This window comes from Microplitis mediator, chromosome 7 (assembly GCF_029852145.1).
Source record: "Microplitis mediator isolate UGA2020A chromosome 7, iyMicMedi2.1, whole genome shotgun sequence".
In the NCBI taxonomy this organism is placed as follows: domain Eukaryota; kingdom Metazoa; phylum Arthropoda; class Insecta; order Hymenoptera; family Braconidae; genus Microplitis; species Microplitis mediator.
The window spans coordinates 3,545,220-3,568,749 of NC_079975.1; the positions used below are offsets into that span (position 1 = coordinate 3,545,220).

Genomic DNA, 23,530 nt, shown 5'->3' on the forward strand with positions numbered 1-23,530 from the left:
CGTATGTAATCAAGTAGTTACATATCGATTCATAAATGTCTAACTAAAGTAAACTAAAATATTTTTTTCTAAGAAAGTACAGCCGAGTAAACAGAAGCAATTTTACGAAACGTTTTTTTACCTTCTAAATTACCTTCAATTTATGGCCTATACATTTATCTTCGATTTTTCGTAGTACTCACTCGGGTAAATTATTTCTGAGGTGAAAAGTAAAAATATATATCCCGCTGAGAGATAGATCCACTTAACTTATAGCTTTGTTACAAAAGACTATGAAAGTTGTGCCGATAACAAATCGCAAGGGTGTGAATTTAAAGATAACGGGATTGAGGTGAAAATAAAAAATAATTAAATAATTTTAAAAATTTTAACTAAATAAATCTATCCATTATTTTTATTTTTTAATATTTTTAATGAAATTTTAAAAATAAATGCAGATTACTGGGACTATGGAAATTCGACTACTCGACGTCATACTTTAGATTTATTTACTACTGTTACAATAAAATTTCATTTATATTAGTACTTATATTTGTTAGTACACTGACTGCTGATCTTATTATTAATTATGATGATCTATCAATTGTCACTGATGACGGCTGTTATATTGCTGGGATTACAGTAATAATATTTAAGTTATATAAATTTAATAGTGAGCATGAAAAAATAAAAATAATTGTTGATGAAATTCATAGACCACTAGATCTACTCAACCAATCACCCGGTGAGTTTTTGTTTAATTAATTTAATCTATACTCGTGTAAAAAAAAAAAATTACTCAAAAATTCTGGAGTACTCGGAGAGAAAAAAATAGTTCTGATTCCTATGCTAGCATGGTAATCATTACTATGTTATATAGGAACGAAGATTTTTGTGAATATCCTGTGTGAATATGCTGGAAAAAATCTTTAGAATTGTGGCAAAAATATGAGTGATAGCTTATTCGATACGGAATCAAATTTTGAGCAAGATGTGTTTCTTGTTTTTTTTATTTATCAAAATTTCAATTTTTTATTAACAAAAAACATAAGAAAAATAAAGAATCTTAGATTTTTGTTAATATCTCAATAACTCTAAGCGATATCAAAAATCTAAAAAAAGATCTTTAAAGAGGAGGAAATTTCTGAAAAAAGTCTCGACTCCCGGAATTCTAGTTCCATAAACAATAATTTTTATTTAATGTTAAAAATCGGATTCCGCGTGGCTGCTGTCATATTGGCGCGTTGAGGTTAGAGTAAGATAGCAGCAGCGCGGAATCCGATTTTCAACATTAAATAAAAATTATTGTTTACGCACTGAAAAAAAAGTTTTTTTCCACCTAGAAAATTTTTCCCTCCCGTAAAGAACCTGGTATTCTAGTTTTTAAAATACCAAAGTTTTTTTCCCACACTAATAAGTATTCTGATTGCTAAAAAACTCGGTTTCCTTCTCAGCAAAATACCAAAATAAAAAATATGGCTGACTTAACCTCACTCAGTTGACACATATTTAAGTAATGTTTATTTTACTACGAGCCTTTTTTTAATAATATTAAATTAACTGATAATTTTAAAAGTTGTATTTATAATAAAATTACTGGAAAATTTAATTTCTATAAAATGTAGTGATTAGGATGTAATTATAATTACTGCGGTTGCTATAGTAACGCAGCATTAAGTTTTAGCTCTAGAAAAAACTTAGGTATTCTCAGGGGAAAAATACCAGTTTTTTAATATTAAGAAACTTATACTGGATATTAAAATACTCGGATAAAAATATTTTGTATCCTGGGAGGAAAAAAACTTTTTTTTCAGTGCGGAGCTAGAATTCGTTCCTATGTAACATAGTGGTTACCATGCTAGCATAGAAATCAGAACTATTTTTTTCTCTCCGTGTAGCTTCTAGTCAGAAAGGTCCTGCTCTTAAGACCGAAGTATTTTTACGAAACTCTGAAATTTTATGAAAAAAATCCCAAAGATATTTACAATATTAATACTACCGATTTTCGGATCCAATGATTGAAAGTTTTTCAAACATTCAGAGAGCTTAAGAATTACAGAATCCTTGAAAAACTATTGGCTAAATTATGGGTACCGATTTTTTATAAAATACCATTGGAATGTATCAGAACTTTTCTGTAACATTTTCTATGATTTGAATACCCAAAACTTTATTTAACATTTATAAGCTTCTAGAGTTCCGTACAAATGGTAATTAATGTTCCATACCAGGAACTCTTCTGAGATTCAATGGAGTTTTTTTTTTTAAAGTAGCTTTTTAACTGCCGGGGTCATTAGCGACTATAAACTGTTGGGAGTGGTACGTTGGGACTTATGTGTTTTTGTAAGGTCGACGTTAGGCCGAATATCGAAGAACCGATTTTTTCGGCTAGCACTGGGATTCGAACCCACGTCTAGCCAGTTACCAAGTTCGAGCGGTAAGCCTTACTCACCTCTCGGCCATGGTGACTGGTTGGAGTTTTTTTGTTTTTTATTTAAATTAATTTTAATTTCAGACCCGGGAGTACGTAAGATAATTAAGAGGACAGCTTTTTTTGAAAATTTGATGGACAAATTTTTTATAATCCTCGGATGTTTTTTGGCTGTCGCATTGACATTTTTTGTGCCTAAAGACAATGGGGCGTTGCCGATTCGCGCAGTTTTTCCGTTTGATACTACTGAAACACCGTTGCATGAGTTGGCATTTATTATACAGGCGTATAGTATTTTTTATGGGTTACTGACTATTGTATTTATGGATGAATTGATTGTAACACTTATTATGTGGATAAATTGTCAGCTGGTGATACTAAACAGTAATTATAAGAATTGTAGTGGAGACGCTGAGGGTCAGGCATCGATTGAAAAAAAAAGTGGTTTGAGTAAAGAAATTAATGAATTGAGCAATGAAAAATTTTTAATACGTACCTTTGTGTTATTTGATGATGAGACTGATGGTAGAATTGATGACAACTTTTTGGTGAAATTCAAGTATTGTATTAAACACCATCAACGTCTGATTGTTGTTGTCGATCATCTCAATGACGTTTTTAGTTCAAGTATGTTACTACAACTATTCGCAAGTTTTTCCATGATTTGCTTGACTGGCTTTCAAGCTGTACTGGTACGTTTTCTCAGATCAAAAGTTACTGAAGATAACATTTTTTTTTATATCAGAATAAGCGCCGAATTTTCAGCCCCCTCGCTGTAGTCCGTCCACTTTTGCCTATATATTTTATTAATGACTATTTTGGGTAAAATTTTTATTTCAGGGTGCCAATGAAACGGGAAATTTATTAAAATTTATTATATATCTTGGTGCTGCATTTTCACAATTACTTAACTGGTGTTGGTTCGGTAATGAGCTTCTTCAAAAGGTAATTTTGTAAAAATAAATATAAGTTTATATTATTATTATTAGTGTTTTAATCAACTGTACAGTAGTTTTTTTTATTTATCTAATTAAATTTTTATACAAAAAAAAATTCCATGATTTTTCGGAACCTTCTAAATTAATTCATAATTTTTCAATTGTATTTGAAATATTATAAAAATTTCTTTACGGGGCCTACTTTATCCCACATTTTGTTTCTTTACTTTTTCATGGCAGAGCCATATTACCGTTGGATACTCATTTTGAGTTAAAAAAAAATAAAACCACTGATTAAAACACACTATTGAATTTTTTTATTTTTTTTTTTCATTAAAAAGCCCATTTTGTTCTCTTTTCCATTTCCATATATATTACATAGGTTTTTTGTGTATATATATATTTCCATGTTGAATTTACTGGACCAGTTGCCCCAGTAGGAATTTAACAGTAAAAAGTAGAGCGAAAAATTCTAAACTGATTATTAGTTAGTCAATCACTAACTATAGTTACTTGAAATAATTTGTACATTTAAAAATATTAGAAAGAGAGATTTTACAGAAATTATTTAAAATATTATATCTCAGAGTGCTTCCTTAACTAATGGACAATGGTCATCGGGATGGGAGAAACATTTAAGTGATAATATTAAATCATTCATGATCATTTCACTGCTCAGAACACAAAAAATTTTACAATTGCAAGCTGGAAATTTTTACAATATGTCTTTGCACACATTTACTGCGGTAAAAAATATTTTTTTATCTAAAAAAATTATTTTACATTTTTAAGTGTAAATAGTATATTGTATGACGTGGGAGGAAACGAGACGATTTCAGACAAAACCAGGGTGAAGTTGACTGACATCACCCGCAGTTTGAAATCCTGTTTCATCCTGTGTCACATACTATACCTATTTTTCAAAATTACCGGCATTGGAGCTTCAAGATTTAGGGTCAGCAGCCAGTCAGAAACAAGTCAAGTTAAAACCATTTGTGTGATGGTAAGACTGGCGCATGCGCTAATTTTCATCATTTGTTTTATTATATAAGGAAAGCACGAGTTTCTTCTCATAAACAGAGGCAAAAATTTAAACTTTCAGGTGCAGATCTTCAGTAGATCTTTCAGTAGGTCGTCCCAATCCGCGGGTTGAAATGTCCTACTTTCCTCCCTTAGTGTGTAATATACTAATTTCTGTCCGCTGACTTAAAACACTCGCAATTTGCGCATACGCTCATATTTGTCCGCGGCATTAGGCTAAAATTTGTTTTTTTTTGACTGGCGCACAGACACTGAAACTTTAAGATTCAATGCCGTTGTCATAAAAAAAAATTTTTTTTTATCGATTTATTTTATTCGCAGGTTTTAAAAAATTCGTATTCGTTTTTTGCATTGCTGACTAAGGTAACTGATAATTCATAGTTTATTTATTTACAAAAAATACTTTTTTATGCAAAATGATGATATATAAGTGGAATTATTTTAGTACAACACGAAAAAAATAATCACTAGCTGCTATAGAAAGCATAATCTTTAGCAGCTAGCGAGTATTTATTTTCCATCAATAACGTAATTGTACAGAAAATGTATTTAACAAATACAAAAATAAAATGATATATTTTTATAATAAATAAATAAAAAGTTTAATCTAAAATACAAAATTAATTTTCTATTTAATTGATTAAGTTTTATATTAAAAAAAAAAAAAAAAGTTGATTATCCACTATTAGATATTAAGTCTTCAAGCAACGTCACAAGTAAATTGTTACCTGTCGAACACTTGTCATCACGGTTGTAACTGCATCAACGTTAATATTTAATTAAATAGGGATGTACTACCGACAGGGAGGTGATGCCAATGTATGAACATCAATTTTTCCATCACTGTAAGAATATTGTATTTGAAAATTGAACAAAAAAAAAACGTTATTGAGTATTGAATGGTATTTTTATTACGTACATACGAGTTACTTGATGATGATGGCACTGAAGATATTTTTTTTTCAAAAAAATAAAAAAAATTATCATTGAATATCAGCCATTGCTTGTTAGTCTTTATGATTTTTAATTCTGGTGCTGGAGATGAGGCAGCATATTCACATGAATTTTTTTTGGTAGCTTATAAACTGAACTGGTGTCTTATAATGTATTTTCTGGAATCAAAAATAAAATTAAAAAAATTGATTAATGTCGACTATAGGATATATGGATGAAAGAAAAAATTATACTAGTAAATATTTTTCTGAAAAGCGAATACTTTGAATTATGGGGATTTCCATAGTAAATAATCGACTTGATAAATTTTTGTGTTATAAAACCATGAGTTAAAAACAAACACTCGGAATGTATACATGACTTAACACTACTAAAGTAACCAAAACTTGTATGTTGGCTAGTTTTTTTATATTTCTTTCTTGATGTTTGACTTTATAAAGTCTATAGACAACTGAACGATAGACTATTACTTATAGCCAATCGGTATTGACTTTTTTTTTTCTTATGAGTAATACTCATTGTATTACAAAGTGTATAGCATGTAAAAAAAAATTACCTGGAAGGGCTGCACGAATTTTCTTTTTCTATAATAGCTAATGATGGGCTATAGATTGTGCGAAAAACGTTATCGGTTCATTTGTTATTCATACATGCAATTACTTTATATGTGCGTGGATAAAAAATAAAGAAAAAGTACAAACGCGAAACTATTATTATAAATTTATATGCAACGGACAAAATAATTTACAACAATTTTCGATTGATTTTGTGAGGTAGCAAAAAAAGGATAAAACTTTTGTAGAAGGTATACTTATTCTACAGACTATGAAAAAAAAATTGGACGAGGTTCTAGTCATGCAGAGAACTCCAATTGAAACTCATCGAAAAACTGTAGATATTACGATACTTTTATTCAAGTATTTCGAAATCCAAAAATATATTCTATTTATTTAAACAATATATGAATTTAATAATATTTCTTTATATTGAATATTCAACATCAGATTATCCGGATTTTGGGACTACGATTCGTCGAAATTTCCTTTGAAGTTAGTCAATTTTTTGAGTAGAACAGTCAATTGGGCGTGTTGTCTATGCATACTTTTATCATTAGCCGTTGACATAATAAAAAATATTGAAAATCTCGAAGTTATCAGCAATGATGTGGGATATCTTGCGCCAATCTATTCAATATTTTTTAAAAGCATTAAAGTGCAAACATTGCAGAAAGAAATTCGAGAACTTATAAATTCGATCCATCAGCCTATCGACAAATTACGGTACTCATCTGGTAAGATTAAACAATAATATATTCAGTTTACTGATTTTTTCCATTCGTAATTAAGATTTTAACACAGCAATGTGTTAGTAGTATAAATTAATCATATAGGCAATTTGAGTGGGAAAAATACTTGGTAATACTTTGATCTATGTTTACCGAAAAAAATCGTACGAGATCACTTATCAGATTTCTTCCAAAAACAATTTTGGCCACTCCAAAAGGTCCTGTTTTTTTTTAATTTATCGATTTATGAGTGGAAATAAAAATTTGAGGTAATCGATTATTTGTGGAAAATTGTCTTTTATTAACAGTAACTGATATTAGAATTTAATGTTCAACCTATTACTGTAATTATTCGGCCTTTTCTGTATGTAATTAATTTTGTATGTAAATTCTTTATCTGCTACTCGCTATTCTGGAAGACGAACCTAGAATGACATGAAAAAAATCGTTGAATGACGACCAACTGAGTTAAAAATTTTTTATTGAGGATCAAAACTGGAAACATTTGTCAATTTGGATATAATGTTTAATATAAAAAACAATTATTTTTTTATCTCAGATAGCTGGAAAATGTCAATGCATGCAGCTTATTTACACTTTCTAGTTCAAATTTTTAACTTCCCGCTAAGAAAATTGTAAATTTTCAAAAATTCGGGAAGTTATTGGTTTCGGTCCGATTTACGAAAATCGAATTTTCATCAGATGTCGACGTTTTGAGGTCCTAGGAAGCTATTCTGACTAATTTCACGATGATGTCCGAGTGTATGTATGTACGTACGTATGTACGTACGTACGTACGTACGTACGTATGTAAATACCTGTATCTTTTGAACGAATTAACCGATTTTGAACTTTAAGGTGTCATTCGACGCGGCTTCTCAATATCTTGAAGCTGAAAGAAAATTGAACTTGATCGGTAGGACTCGTTCAGAGATATTCCAAAAATAAAATTGTTTCTAAAATGTTTTTTTTGGATAACTTATAATGTGCTCGATGGATTGATTCCAAAATGGATTGGGCTTTAGAGCTTTATAAGCCGCGTCGAATGCCACCTCAACCATCAAAATCGGTTCATTCGTTCAAGAGAAACCGCTGTCGAAAGAATTAAAAAAAAAAAATTTTTTTAATTTTTTCGAAATATCTCAAAAACGACTTGATAAATCGAATTCAAAATTCGATCAGCTTTAGAACTTGATAAAACGCGTCGATTGCTACCTCAACCGTCTCAATCGGTTGATTCGTTTGAGAGATATCGTTGGAGAAAAAATGATAAAAAACTATTTTTTTCGAAACGAACGTCATCCAAAAGTATTTTCGAGCTCGAAGAGCTCGAAAATGTATTCACGACAAAGTTTTCGAGCTCAAGGAGCTCGAAAACAGCGGGAAGTTTTAGGGCTAGCCCGCAGGGTCAACCGATAGACAGATTTTTTTATTCGAAAAGCTACATATATATAAATTTATAATTTCAAAATCAAATTGATCTCAAATTTATCTGAACTTAATCATTTTTGATTTTATTTATGCAGATGTGGGAGTATTGACAAAAATACGCACTGCCATTTCTTACCAAAATTTTGATTACTCAGTATATGCAAGTATTTTAAGTTTTGTATTTTGTGCCGTAATTATTATATTTTCAAGTATATCAGACACGGGCCTGCCAATGCGAGGATATTTTCCATTTAACGAAACGATCTCACCAGCATTCCAAATAGTATTTTTCATCCAATTTTGGACTATCCTTATGAATTGTGTATGGGTTTTACTGGCTGATTTGTTACTCATCGGACTTATTAGATGGATAAATGTGCAGCTGTACATTTTACAAAATAATTATGAAAATTGTCGCCTTGATATTTCAGATCGTGATAATTTTTCAATTTCTCAAGATAATTACACGCTAATAAAAAATTACAATTTTTTTAAAGTACCAGAGGAACAGTTCAGGATACGGTCATTTGTGGCATTTCAAATGGACGAAATAAATGTTAAAAATGATTCATTTGCACTACGATTCAAAACATGTATCAAACATCACCAACGAATCATCGACAGTGTTAATGACTACAATAATTTATTCAATTCTATGTTGTTCGTCCAAATATTTAATAATCAATCTGTAGCCTGTCTCTTTCTGTTCCAGGGTGTTTTGGTACGCATTTAACAATTTAAGTGTTATATTTATACAACTATTATTTTTCTAAATTAATAGGCAATGAAACAAAATAAAGAGTTCATAAATTATTTTATGTGTTCCGCTTCAAGCGTAACAGAATTGTTTTACTTCTGTTTTTTTGGCAGCCAATTGATTATTGAAGTATGCCTTAATGTGACATGAGTTATTAATTACACGTGTTGAAGATGATTTGATTAATAATTTTGCCATTATAGGCAGAAAAAGTACACGAAAGTCAATGGAAGTCTGGTTGGAACGATAACATTTGCCCTGAAGTACGTGATCTGATGTTGAATGCACAATTACAATCTATGAAACCACTCAAGATAATAGCGGGATATTTTTTCGTATTCTCTGTGGAAACATTCGTATTGGTAATGAAATTTAATAAAATAATTTCTATTGCAGTTAGTAAGAAAAAATTACAATTCTGCAGTATAAAAATTACACTTTTGTTTAGGTTCTGCAAAAGGCTTATTCATATTTTGCAATTCTCAATACAGTTATAGATGAGAAAGTTTAAACAAATCACTACGAAATCTATTTAACATGGTGTTATTATAGCAATGATGTTATCAAGCACCAAATGATAAACTATTTTTATATAAATGTTAATTCTTTATAGTATATAAGTATATAAATAAATTTAAACTTGAAGGAAATTCTTGTTCCAAAAATAAACTTATGGTTAATTTAGTTTTTTGTTCACATTTTCGTAAGGATTTACTAAGTAATCATGATTTTTTGATAAATCTTTATTTCGAATTATACCATTTGGCAGAAATCAACTTCATACTTCAAAATAGCGATAAACTACAGGACGAATTAATCTCATTAGTCAGAAATAAAACGGCAAGTTTTTATAACATAATACACGATAATTCAAAATAACATATTGTAAATTTTATAGCAAATTGGATTATCAAATAATTTATTAAAAAACGAACAAATCAAAATTATTATAGTTTAAGTGAAAGTAACTATTTCGAACAAAAAGCTCTACTAGCAAGAAGTAAACACTTACGATGTATTTTAACATATGACTTATACTACTGGGAATGAAAAGTCTTCAACCTCTATAATTTTAACCCTCAATTTTCTTATAACTTATGTAATAGATAGGTAGCGAAAAATTCATCGGAAAAGTGAGGTAATGATAGCATAAGATAATTGCCGAATTTAGCCAGTTTCTGGAATGATTTAGTTAAATTGTCAGTTTGTATATTATTTTTTTTTACTTTTTCGAATTGCCTGAATAAAAATAAAGTATCGCGTGCAGAAATGAAAAATACATCAATAGAATCACGTCGAAGCGTCCTAAGCATGGCGATTGCCGGACTTAGGTCGAGTCTCTGAGACACACCAGCCTGTGTGTTCCATTGTTTGAAAAATAAATTAGATTAATTTTATCATTATCATTATTTTAAAGCTTATAAAAGTATTAATCTTTGAGAACTTATAGGTTGTGCGGGATTTGGAGTCTGGATTCATCGAGCCCGATTTTCCTAAAACTTCTACATAACATTTCAAATATTTTTGGCATCATTGCGCTAATTATTTTTGTGGGAACGTTAACTATAGATCTGATACTTAATTCTAACGATCTTCTGATTGCCACTGACGACGGATGTTATCTTGCTGGAATATCTGTTATAGTATTCAAAGTATACAAATTTCACCGTTACCACAAAAGAATTAAAAATCTTACGGACGCAACTTATCAACCTATTTATGTATTTTGGAACTCTACTGGTAACTCCTATATTTTTACAATCATTATTTTCAAAATTATTAATTTAAAAATTTTTAAAATAATTACTTGTCAGATATTGGCGTAAAAACGGTTTTGAAGACTAATAAATTTTATGAAGATCTTGGTTTCAAATTTTTTGTGTCTCTCGGTGGAATTCTGGTTATTGCATTGATTTTTTTCGTGCCAACAGAAGAAGGCGCTTTACCAATACGAGGGGCTTATCCATTCAATACAACAAACTCACCGATGCATGAAATAGCATTTAGTTTGCAAATTTACGCGGTAACTTACGGTCTCATGGCAATTTTGATGATGGACACAGTGGGTTTAGGAATTATGAGATGGTTAAACGTTCAATGCATTATTCTCGCGTCAAACTATCGAAATTGTCGAGCCAATCAAAATAACTCATTTTATTTAGAATCTCGCGATGATTTATCAACGATTGCATCTATTGAAGACAATAACAATAATATTACCGATATTTATGATGAACCAGATTCAAATATAACGACATTTTGCCCATTCGACGAACAAGACGCTGCAGGCGTGAGTGATTGTTTTATCGGGAGGTTTAAACGATGCATTAAAAATCATCAACGGCTTTTGAATACCATTGACGAACTGAACGCCTGCTTTAGTAGCTGTATGTTGATGCAACTGTTTGCGAGTTTTTCAATGATATGCTTGACGGGTTTTCAGGCCGTTCTGGTGAGCTTCCGATACTTTAAATAGATTCAAGATTCGAAATTAAATAATTAATATTTTTCTGATACTCCGGTTACTTTTTCAAGGGCGCAACAACGAAAACAAGTTTAATAAAATTTGTTCTCTACTTGGGAGCAGCATTTTCCCAATTGCTTTACTGGTGTTGGTTTGGAAATGAATTGCTCTATGAGGTATTTATTTACCGCATAAATAATAAACTGCACGGGGAGAAATATATTGTAGTGTCTACTATGTCTTACTGATGGTTCATACAATCGTGAAGTTTGTAACTGTAATTATCTTAATTTATCAACAATTACAATAATACTTATAGTAATTTCTATTATGTGAGATGGTAAACGTTACACGCAGAGAATTTTACGGTATTTTTTGCATTAAAAATTTATAGAAAAATTACTATAGTCATAGTAACATGAGGACAGTATGGAATTATGTACTTGGCGCGAGATACTACCGTGTCTCCTGATTGTACAAATTACCGATACTGTAGAAATTTAAAAAATACATCGAACAGAATTTACAAGGCGCATTGTAATTTTGATAAAGCAACAGATAAATGTATACTAACTGCATACTAAATATTCTGATATAACCTAATAAATTTTACTATGTAGTTGGTATAAATTTTATCTGTTGCTTTTTCAAAGTTACAATGCACCTTGTAAATTCTGTTCGATGTATTTTAAAAATTTCTACAGTATCGGTAATTTGTACAATCAGGAGACACGGTAGTGTCTCGCGCCAAGTACATAATTCCATACTGTCCTCATGTTCCTATGACTATAGTAATTTTTCTATAAATTTTTAATGCAAAAAATACCGTAAAATTCTCTGCGTGTACTATCTTGCGTTGGTAATTTTATCAATCTGGCATAGGTGCGTCTAATCAATTTTAATATCAACTAAGACAGTAGAGGATACTATCCTTATAGTTAAAATTACTATATAGCATAGGAGAGCCAACTATATGCACATGATAGTTTTTATTATACTAACATATTAGTCGATATTACCCTACGATAGTGAATATTACAATTTATTTCTCTCCGAGTGTACACCTAAGTGATAAAAAAAAATAAAAAATAAGTAGATTTATGCAGAAAGTAACATTACTAACATCTCAATGGACATCTGGTTGGGAAAATGAACTTGATTCGAACATTCAGCCTCTGTTAATAGTGTCTATGATTAAGACAATGAGACCATTAGAGCTACACGCCGGCGCATTTTTTATCATGTCCATGGAAACATTCATTTCCGTAAGTTTGTTATCATTGTAGTAATAAGCAGTCGATTTTATTGTTGTTACTAAAATAAAATTTTTAAAGTGTGCAGTGGACTAATTAAACTTTTTTATTACAACTTTTACAGATAATTAAGAGCTCTTATTCATTCTTCGCTCTACTGACAACAATGACTGACTGATTAATAATTTATTATTTGTGAATTTGTAGTTAATTTGAAAATAGTATATAATAAAATCTGTTAATAAATAAAATAACTTTATATTACTCAAACATAGCATTGGTATTTATCAATAATTATGCTTTATTTATTTTTACTCAAACAGGTTGTTAAATTTTATTAGGATTTTTTATATATTTTTTACAGACCTCGAATCCATCGCGTTGAAAATATTTTTAGGTTTTACTGGCATTAAAATCATTTTTACTTTTTCTATATGATGTAAAAATCAAATAGTATAAGAAGGATACTTTAGATTATCGATAAAAAATCAATTTTAATTTTCTATCGAAAAAAAAAACATTCCGAAAAAAATGCTTATTTTAATTAATAATCGTCTTAATTAATGTAAAATCGACGAAAACGTTGCTTTCAAAATAGAAAACGTTTTTTGAAGTATCTAGACAAAGCCAAAATTTTATTCTTTTTTTTCGTTAAGTGAATTTTCCAACTATAGATAAAAAATTTTTTTACATAATAATTCTAAGAGGGGATGGATAATAGTATATTGTGCAATGAGTGCGGTAAGTTATCCATGGCAGAAAAGATAATTTGAAGAATTTGTAGAAAAAATCACAGTGTGAGATTGTAATTTGTAAAATAAAATTAAAAATTATAAAATCTGTTTACTATAGAGAGCTGGACAATATCGAGTTTGAAACTGTAATATTTGTTATGCCTGGATAAAAATGTAATTTTTAGTTTCAGAATCGTAGCGCTTTACTACTATACGAAACTGTAATAAATAGTCAGATACTCTTTTAACATGAATTGGTGAAAATTTCATTAATTACGTTAGTGAAGCTATATTCACTTCATAATCAGTGTATTTAAATAACAAATTAGTGAATTCTCACTAATACAGTTAGTACTATAATTTTCACTAGCAAATTAATGATTTTCACTATTGAACTAGCGATATTTTCATAATTTCCAAAAGCGAAATTGTTATTCACTTCTTAATTTGTGAATTTCACAATTTCACTAGTAACTTTAACTAGCAAATAATTAAATATTTTACTAGATATAAATATAATTAATTATTATGGTGCTATTTTAAAAAATTTTAATAACAAACTTTCAAAATAAAAAAAAATAGAAGTACAGACAATAATATATTTATATGAAGAGTACGTCAATCATAACATCACGGATTATTTATTTCTTCATCAGTTATTGTTTGGCATCATAACGAATATACTATTTACACTCACGCGATCACATGCGTAGGTCAGCGCAGTGGATAGCATCAAAGACTTTGAATCGGAAGGATGCAGGTTCGAGCCCAGCGTCACCGGGATTTTTTCATCAATCAAAATCATGTATACTTCCTCTAAGTAATGATTCTAATACATTGATCACATTTCGGATCTAATTACAAGTGTCTTATATTTTTTTTCGCAATATAATATTTTTTTTCACCAATGAAATCAATGGATTCCCATATTCACTTTTTAATTTAATGGATTCTCATATTCACTTATCAAATCAGTGAATTCTAATATTCACATATTCATTTAGTGAATATTCACTAATTCTGCGTGGTACGATTGTAGCATTGACAATTATTGAATATTCACTTAAAATTAGTGAAAAATCACTAATTCATATTTAGAGAGTAATTATCCACGATTTTTTACCTAATCTATACTACTTAACTGAGTCAAAAGTATACTATGTCTGTATAAATTTCAATAAAATACTACATTATTGTACGATAGTTATAATGCACATAAATATTTTCAAGCACAATATTATTTCATAAGCAACTAAACTTTCTAGTAGTCAATTCGAAGTTAAAAAAAAATTTTTTTTTATTTCTTATTGCACTTATTTTTTATTCAATATTTAACTTGCGAATGCTTGAAGACAACTGACAATGGAATATTATTTTTATAATACGATCAATATTATTTGAAAATCGCGTGAGACAAAATACTGGCTGGTATCGCGTGACTTAATGATTTCCGTCTTTAAAAAATAATGGCTCACACATTTATTTATTATTCACGTGTATCATTGATATTTGAATACAAAATTTTTCAAAAGCTAAGTCATTGCTATAGTGTATATATATAGTCTATAGATATAGAAAAAATGCAGGCAACTCAAAATTAAATTATACTCTCTTAAATATGAAATAGTAAAATTAGTGACTATTCACTATTTGCTAGTGAAAAGTATATCACTAATTCAAATACTGGTATACTCTGCACTAGCAATAAGTGACTATTCACTGCCAAATAGTGATTTTCACTATTTCGTTTTTAGAGAGTAATAATTATCGCCTTTGTTTGGTGTTTTAATAATAACATACTTTACAGAAGGCATCAAATAGAATCGAAACAATGGAAACCATGCAGAAAACACCGATAGCGACTCATCGGAAAACTTTAGATTTAACCTATTCAATTTTGAGGTTTTTCATAAATTTGAAAATTATTTTTAAGTTTTTTATAATTCTTCAACGAAATTACTATTGTATTTAAGGTTGTGTGGTTGCTGGGTTTATGATTCAGATAAATTATCATTAAAATTGATCAATGTTTTAGTCAGATTTATAAATTGGATAATTGTCACAGTTATATTAATAGCTCTGTTTATTGATATGACTCAAAACATAAATAATATTGAAGCCGTCAGTGATGTAATTGGATTTTTCGCGCCATTGATTGTTACGCTATTAAAAAGTATTATATTACAAGTGTTGCAAAAAGATATATACAGCCTTATTAATTCAATTCATAAACCAATTGAAAGATTACGATATTCATCTGGTGAGTAAAATATCATTTTTAGTCGATTCACAATCCTTATTTTTTTTATCACAAGTGATATCTAAAGACTGTTGAATTTACTTCTCATATTGAACAAATTTTGTGTGCAAAAATTTTTTAATATTCAAATGCGGATATTAAAAATTGCTATAATCGACTACTTTTCTTTTAGGAAAATCAATGAAAATTTTTCAGGCTTATTCATTAGAATATAGAGTATTGGTAGGTTGACATAAATATATTAAGACCATACATTAACGAAATCTTAACAAATAGTATAGAATTTATAGGACTTGAGTAGAATATTAAGTATAAAAAGCTTTTGTAGGAATTTTTTGTAGATAGTAGAATGAATAAGACTAAATAAGCTTTTGTAGTAGGGGAAGGTAGCCTAAAGCGGGTATGTTAACGTTAAGAGCCGAGAAAATCTAGTATTTGTATGATAACAATAATGATTTTTTTTTTTTTTGATAGAGGATTTATCGAACTTTAAAATCAATAAGCAATATTGTATAAATTAGTATTAATTTATGATTTATTATTAAAATTAAAAAACACTCCCAAAAACCGCTTTGCCCTAGGGGGGGCTAAAGCGGGTAAACCGTTCGGGCAAAGCGGGTTGGCACTACAATTAAGGAAAGTATGCTTATTTTAGATATTTAAATAATAATTTTAGTTTCATTTAATCAGTCTTTAACAACTTAAACGACTAACTTATTAAATATAGCAATACTTCAATATAAATGACTATTTAATCGGTAACTTGTAATTAAATTTTTTTGTTAATTATATAAATAATAATATTCGACTAATTATTCAGTCTTTTGCAGATTTTGGTGTATTACTGTACAGCACGCTCCAGGTATCGGTAAAAAATAATTTTAGACTATTTTAATTAGTCTTTAGCAGTTTTTGCCCTACCCGCTTTGCCCGAGAACACGTTTTTTATCCAAGTGATGCTAAACTCAAATAATTCAAAACAAAACGCTGATATTTTTCCCTCAATTTTAACTTAAATAGGCTCAAAATAATAGAAAATTATCAACGATATAATAAGTGTATTCGTTTTTGAATAATCAGAAAATATATACCTTTAATTTTTTTAAGAAATGATTAATTTTTTTTTAATTGCGTGTAATTAAGCCATACCGCTTCATTAATGCTCGTTTGGGACTGAGCGAAACTCAGCAGTACTCGGGTAACCTCGACATATGCATACCTTGTCCCTTGCGTTTCATGCGTCGGCGTACAAGCGCCTACCCGCTTTGGGCGGGGTACCCGCTTTGGGCCACCTTCCCCTATGCTTAGACTCTGATTAGTATTCATAATTTTGAATTTTTACGCCTGTTTAACGACTAAGCATGTCATTTTCATACGTAACCGACATTCATGGGTTTCATATAGGAGTTTTTTTTTTATACATTGAGAACCAAGAAGGACCATTTCTTTCTTGATTCAAGTGGATTGTCCTAAAAATATGGTCGAGGGCTTATTCGATTCGTAATTAAAAACGCTGCCAGGTAGGGGAGGGTGGGGCAGGGCGGCCCCCCTGAAATTTTGATCAAAAAAAAAATTTTTTTTTTTTCTAATAATTATTATAAATCCGATATGTTCGTGCATTTTTACCCCTACGAATGACATTTGGGGCAAAATGAACAAGCCCAAAATTTTGAAAAAGTGATTTTTTCATATTTTTATTGTCAAATTAAAAAAAAATTATTATAATTCCACTTTTCTAGCCATACGCATAACACCTGGGGCAAAATGGACCAGCCGAAACTTCCGAAAAAATTATTTTCTCATATTTTTCGGCCGTTTCTCTATGAAAGAGGCAAAGTTGGTCATTCAAAATTTATAAAAATTAAATTTTTTTTTTTAGTTGATAAATTTTTGAAATAAAGTAAAATTATAGAATTGATTTTTTTTTTTATTAAATAACAATTAGTAATTAAGGTAATCGAGAGTGAACGATTTATTACACCTAAAAAAAATTTTTTTGAGTAACATAAAACCAAAGATAGTTGTCAAGAGAAAAAAATACATTCTTAATGAGAAAACAATTTAAAAAAAAAAAAAAACGAAAAAAAAAATTTTTTTATTATTTTTTGGAGGGGGGCCGCTCTGCCCCACAAAAAAAAAAATTTTTTTTTCAGAATTTTGGCAAAATGTCCATAAATTTGTTCGAAATAGGACAAAAGTAAAGTGATCTTATGGTTGAAAGACACAAAAAGTAATAATTGGCTTAGGGAGGCCGCTCTGCCCCACCCTCCCCTATAAAAAAAAATTTTTGCCGCACTTAAAAATTACAATTGTCATAAATAAATTAAGTTTTTACAAAAAAGGGGTGTTGGTTGTCTGTAGATAGCATAAGAACTAAAGTAGATAGTGTGAGTTTGAAAAAAAAATCTGAAAGAAAAGGAAATTATAAAAAAAATTGACTTCCAGAAATCAAGCTCAGTTATTTATAGGTGTATTCTGTTACACGCAAAGATTGTAACCCGACTGGTTACTGTTCTGCGCCCGATTCAGTACGGTGCTGGAACAAAATGCTCGATTGTAGTGCAGCACCACACTGATTACTGTGCGCATATCACTCAGTCAGGTCCCGCACAGTAATCATTGTGGTCCTGTACTACAATCGAGCATTTTTTTCCAGCACCGTACTGAGTCGGGTGCAGAACAGTAACCAGTAAGTAACCAGTCGGGTTACAATCTTTCCGTGTATAGTAAACAGCGCTTACTGCGCCGATTCTGAACTCAATTTTTTTTTAATGTGGAGGAAATCGATTATTCATTAGAGAGAAATAGCTAAAATTATTTCGCTTGGTAGATATTTCTGTACAACTAAAGTGATAAAAAATGTGTTACTAAAATGTAACTAAAAAAACAAAATCCCGTAAAAATATAGTGGCATAGTCGTATGACAGTTTGTGACCCAGTGGAATTATATTTTTTCAAGTTTTATTGTCAGCTGCTTATAATTTTTAAAAATCATTTCGGGTGAATATATGGACGGAAGCTCGTAATTATTTACGTACTCAATATAATTGTCAAAATATCAAAGACCTACACGGAAAAAAATTAATCGTGAATGCAACATGATGCAGTCTTGGTAAATAAACATGATGAAATCATGTTGCATTCACATGATTTGTCATGTTTCGGTTACATGATAGTCATGTTGCGGTAACATGAGAAAATCATGTTGCATTCACATGATTTGTCATGTTTCGGCTACATGATAATCATGTTGCGGTAACATGAGAAAATCATGTGGCATTCACATGATAATCATGTTTCGGCTACATGATAATATGTGGCAGCAACATGATTATAATGTAGCCGAAACATGATTATCATGTGAATGCCACATGATTTTCTCATGTTACCGCAACATGATTATCATGTAGCCGAAACATGACAAATCATGTGAATGCAACATGATTTTCTCATGTTACCGCAACATGACTATCATGTAACCGAAACATGACAAATCATGTGAATGCAACATGATTTCATCATGTTTATTTACCAAGACTGCATCATGTTGCATTCACGATTAATTTTTTTCCGTGTAAGCGCACTATCTATTAATAATTTTTTTCTGTAACTAATCTTTTCCGAAACCGCTTCGGAGTGAATTTCATCCGAAGGAGAGTGAATAACCAAAAGGTCATACACTCCACGTTCACTCCTGATCCATTCCGCAAACTTTTTTTAATAAAATGAATTATAAATTTACAGATTTGGGAGTATTAACAACAATACGTACAGCTATTTATTATCAAAATTTCGACTTTACACTATTTTCTAGTGTCTTAAGTGTTGTAACAATAGTGATATTCTTTATATCATCGGAAGTCTCAGATACAGGTTTAGCTATGCGAGGATATTTTCCTCTCAACGAAACAGCTTCACCGATATTCGAAATAATATTTTTCATGCAACTTTGGACAGTATTTATAAATTGTGTTTGGGTTGCCCTATTTGATTTATCACTGCTCGGATTAATAAGGTGGATAAATGTACAAATACACATATTACAATATAATTATAAAAATTGTGATCCGAGTATTTCAAAACGTGACACTTTAATAATGTCGAATGATACTTATTTAAAAATCGAAAATTATCATTTCTTTAAAGTGCCAAGTAAACAATTTGAAATAAATTTATTTGTTCCATTCAAAACGAGTGAAATGAATATTGTCGATGATTCATTTATATTAAGATTTAAAACATGTATGAAGCATCACCAACGAATAATTAAAAGTATTGATAATTACAACACGATATTTAGTTTTGTTCTTTGTGTACAAATAATAACTACTAACGCTGTTGCATGTTTTTATCTATATGAAACTGCTTGGGTATTTAAATTATCATTTAAATCGTTTAACAGTTGATATAAACAAGTAATCATAATTTATTTCAGGCAATAAAACACAATAAAAATTATCTAAAATGCTTCGTTATGTTTGGATCAGTCATGGTCGAGTTATTTTACTACTGTATTTTTGGGAGCCAATTGATTACTCATGTATACAAATCATTATTATAATTAATCGTAGACCGATAGAAAGAAACACTTTTTTTTACTTGTTCAATTTTTTATAGAAAATATAATCAATCGTTATGATAGGTTATTGATATTGTTAGTTATCAGGTTATCAGACTAATGAAAAACATTTTAAGATCCTTAAATTATCCGTATAAAAATTCTATCAAAGGTATATAAGTCTTAAGCTCAAATATATCATACACGGAAAGAAAATTATGGGAAGTTTTCCTATGCATTATGGGAATGGTTCCCATAATGGTATGGGAATAGTACCTATACTACTATAGGAATGGTTCCCATATATTATGGGAACCATCCCCATAATAGTATGAGAATAGTTCCCATACTATTATGAAAATGGTTCCCATAATGATATGGGAATGGTTCCCATACCATTATGGGAACCATTCCCATAATATTATGGGAACTATTCCCATATCATTATGGGAACCATTCCCATAATGGTATGGGAATCATTCCCATACTATTATGGGAATGGTTCCCATATTGGTATAGGAACTATTCCTATAATATTATGGAAACTATTCCCATAACGTTATGGGAACCATCCCTATAATATCATAAAATTTTTTTTTTGCACAATAGTGTCGAAATTTCCCAAAATTTGAATTTTCTTGAATGTTTTGTGCTGACAAAAAATTCTTGTTAAGAATTTTAATGTTTTTTTGCCAAATACGATTTTTTTTTTCAATGTTTGAATTTTTGTTTTTATGTTTAATAATATTTCTGTGTATTGTAGAAGTGATTACCACACTTCTTTAAATTAATTTTTTCATGATAATATGGGAACCATTCCCATAATATTATAGGAATGGTTCCTATAATAGTATGGGAACTATTCCCATGATATTATGGGAATGATTCCCATAATGGTATACGAACCATTCCAATTGCATTATGGGAATCATTCCCATAATATTATGGGAATAGTTCCCATACTATTATAGAAACCATTTCCATAATATTATGGGAATGGTTCCTATAATATTATAGAAAGTATTCCTATAAATTATAGGAACCATTCCTATAATTATAGGAACCATTCCTATAGTGTTATGGGTATCATTCCCATAATTATAGGAACTATTCCTATCATTATGGGAAACATTCCTATAACTATAGGAACCGCTCCTATAATTTATAGTCGTAATTCCTATGATGGTATAGGAAAAAATTTCACAAAATTATGGGAACCGCTGCCATAATTTTCTTTCCGTGTACAAGTTATTTTTGGAAATGAATTTTTTAGCTCGCGCTCCACACGGAAAAAAGAGCAGTTGAAAAATTACAGTTTCTACCGTAAAAATAGGCCTTCCGGGCAAAAATCTTTAAACATTAAAGCTTAAACTGTAATTTTAGAAATTTGTTATAGTAATAAAATTAATACAATTTTAAGCAGCAAATTTTACAGTTTAAATCGACAATATCGAGTTTGAAACTGTAATATTTGTTATTCCTGTAAAATGTACTGATAAAAAAATGTAATTTTTACAGTTTCAGACTCGGAGCGCTTTACTACTATACGAAACTGTAATTTGTCAACTGCTCTTTTTTGCGTACAAATGATATTTTTCACAATGAACATGATCGAATAACTCAATCATGTCGTATGATACGTCACAAATCAGCTCGAGAGAAGTTATAAATATGGAATTTACTAAAATTTTGGATTTGCTCTCTAAAAACAAAGTAGTGAAAATCACGTGACAATTACTATTTGGCAGTGAATAGTCACTTATTGCCAGTAAAAAGTATACCACTATTTGAATTAGCGACTTACTTTTTACTAGTAAACATTAAATAGTCACTATTTTCAGTGTTTCAAATTTAAGAGAGTGCTGATAAAATTTTAAGCCACCCAAAATAAAGCAAAGTGTCCCACTTTCAAGCGCTATCTTCTATATTCTAAAGAATAGTACAGTTGATCTAATTTATAATTTTTTTTCTTCAGGAACTTCTTAGTATTTTGAAAATATTGTTTATTTCATAATATTTTCTTTTTTATTTGAAAAGTAGGGGAGGCCGGGGCGCTACGGCCCCCCACAAAAATTAGGTAAAATTTTTTTTTTTCATTTTTGGTCAAATCATGATACCTCTGATATTTTGAAGACATTTTAAGCTGATCTGCGATATCTGGGGCATAATGGACCACCTGAAAAAAAATTTGCTACAGAAAAATTATTTTTTTTTCTAAACTAAAATGAATTTGAAAAATTTATTGATTAAAGTTCTTTGAGGTCATCAGATTATATTGTGGTATCAATCAAAAATAAAAATGTGAATAAAACTAGTTATATCAGCTAAAAAAAAATTTTTTCTAATAAATTTGAAGTCTATGAGATTATAAAGATACGGAAATAGTATATTTGTGGTTAAAATCTTCTTGTTCAATAAAAAAGAAAATAAAGATTTTTTTAAACTTTTTTGGTAGGGGGGGGGGGGGGGCGTCGTGCCCCAGAAAAAGAATGTTTTTTTTTTAGTTTTAGTAAAACTTCAATAGATTTACTTCAGGAAGGACTAAATTAGGTAGACCTATAGATTAAAAGCCATAAAAAATAATTACCGGCTTAAGGGGTTCGTCGTGCCCCGGTCTTCCCTATACAATTATTGATATCCCAGTAAAAAAAAGGTTTCTTGAAGAATGAGTTATCTTGAGTGATAAGTCCTCATTTGTCGGCCTGTAATTTTCCAGAAAAACTTTTCATCCTTTTTTTAATAATATTTAAAAAAATTTTTTTTATAAATAATATTAAGAAATATTTTAAAAAATAATTATTTTTATCAAATTTGTAACTATGTTATAGAAAATAAAAATTTTGATTTTAGGCAGAAATGCTACGACACAGTCAATATGATTCACTTTGGCACAATTTTCTCAATCGTCAAGTTCGCGACCTTATGGTTAATGCATTAGTGATATCTTTGAAACCGCTTGAAATTAAAGCTGGATATTTTTTTATTTTTTCGGTTGAAACTTTTGTGTCGGTAAGTCTAATTTACAAAGAAACCTTAATATAATAGAGAAATTAAAAAAAAAAGGACTTACACGTATAAAATCTCAAAAAATTCACTTAACTATAGGTATTACAGAAATCGTATTCATATTTTGCCATCCTCAACTCGCTGATGGAATAAAGACTTTCAATCATTTGTACTTCGAATTCGACAGCAATCAACGTCACATTGTAATAATAATGATAATAATAGTATGTAAATGAATATATTTAATAGCATTATTTATCAATGCGCACACGATTGTCATAAATTCACATATAATCTGTAAAAATGACTTTAATAAATGTAACTAGAACATGTATGTTGGCTAGTTTTTTTATATTTCATTTTTGATGTTTGACTTTATAAAGTCTATAGACAACTGAACGATGGACTATTACTTATAGCCAATCGGTATTGACTTTTT

General features: G+C 29.7%; 4 protein-coding genes and 1 long non-coding RNA gene across 9 annotated transcripts; 4 read left to right on the forward strand and 1 right to left on the reverse strand.

The window, feature by feature from the left end:
- The first annotated feature begins 1 nt into the window (after position 1).
- On the forward strand, positions 2–5,055 carry LOC130672352 (putative odorant receptor 65b). The gene is made up of 6 exons (XM_057476898.1): positions 2–331; positions 438–724; positions 2,495–3,102; positions 3,251–3,355; positions 3,936–4,094; positions 4,711–5,055. The coding sequence occupies exons 1-6, from the start codon at positions 273–275 to the stop codon at positions 4,768–4,770; spliced, it is 1,278 nt and encodes a 425-aa protein (XP_057332881.1). The 5' UTR covers positions 2–272; the 3' UTR covers positions 4,771–5,055.
- LOC130672356 (uncharacterized) lies at positions 5,050–22,799 on the reverse strand. 3 transcript variants are annotated; one of them, XR_008990688.1, is made up of 4 exons: positions 22,673–22,799; positions 22,203–22,261; positions 5,309–5,501; positions 5,050–5,232 (listed from the first exon to the last, which is right to left on the reverse strand). It is a non-coding gene; the product is annotated as an uncharacterized LOC130672356 (long non-coding RNA). The 3 variants fall into 3 exon arrangements; XR_008990689.1 differs by lacking the exon at positions 22,203–22,261 and having other exon boundaries at positions 22,673–22,796; XR_008990687.1 differs by lacking the exons at positions 22,203–22,261; positions 22,673–22,799 and adding an exon at positions 13,965–14,607.
- On the forward strand, positions 6,066–9,385 carry LOC130672337 (odorant receptor 82a-like). The gene is made up of 6 exons (XM_057476870.1): positions 6,066–6,260; positions 6,348–6,634; positions 8,155–8,780; positions 8,841–8,945; positions 9,020–9,178; positions 9,265–9,385. The coding sequence occupies exons 1-6, from the start codon at positions 6,169–6,171 to the stop codon at positions 9,325–9,327; spliced, it is 1,332 nt and encodes a 443-aa protein (XP_057332853.1). The 5' UTR covers positions 6,066–6,168; the 3' UTR covers positions 9,328–9,385.
- LOC130672343 (odorant receptor 83a-like) lies at positions 9,785–12,807 on the forward strand. Of its 3 annotated transcripts, none has more exons than XR_008990686.1 (6): positions 9,786–10,147; positions 10,267–10,556; positions 10,631–11,268; positions 11,352–11,456; positions 12,377–12,545; positions 12,658–12,807. XR_008990686.1 is itself a non-coding variant. In XM_057476884.1 (6 exons), the coding sequence occupies exons 1-6, from the start codon at positions 10,086–10,088 to the stop codon at positions 12,709–12,711; spliced, it is 1,308 nt and encodes a 435-aa protein (XP_057332867.1). In that variant the 5' UTR covers positions 9,786–10,085; the 3' UTR covers positions 12,712–12,807. The 3 variants fall into 3 exon arrangements, 2 of the variants coding, with proteins under 2 accessions (XP_057332868.1, XP_057332867.1); XM_057476884.1 differs by having other exon boundaries at positions 12,387–12,545; XM_057476885.1 differs by lacking the exon at positions 12,658–12,807 and having other exon boundaries at positions 9,785–10,147; positions 12,374–12,509.
- On the forward strand, positions 14,900–23,410 carry LOC130672348 (odorant receptor 82a-like). Its single transcript, XM_057476892.1, has 6 exons — positions 14,900–15,169; positions 15,241–15,527; positions 19,272–19,897; positions 19,963–20,067; positions 22,936–23,094; positions 23,191–23,410. The coding sequence occupies exons 1-6, from the start codon at positions 15,099–15,101 to the stop codon at positions 23,242–23,244; spliced, it is 1,302 nt and encodes a 433-aa protein (XP_057332875.1). The 5' UTR covers positions 14,900–15,098; the 3' UTR covers positions 23,245–23,410.
- The last annotated feature ends 120 nt before the right edge of the window (positions 23,411–23,530 follow it).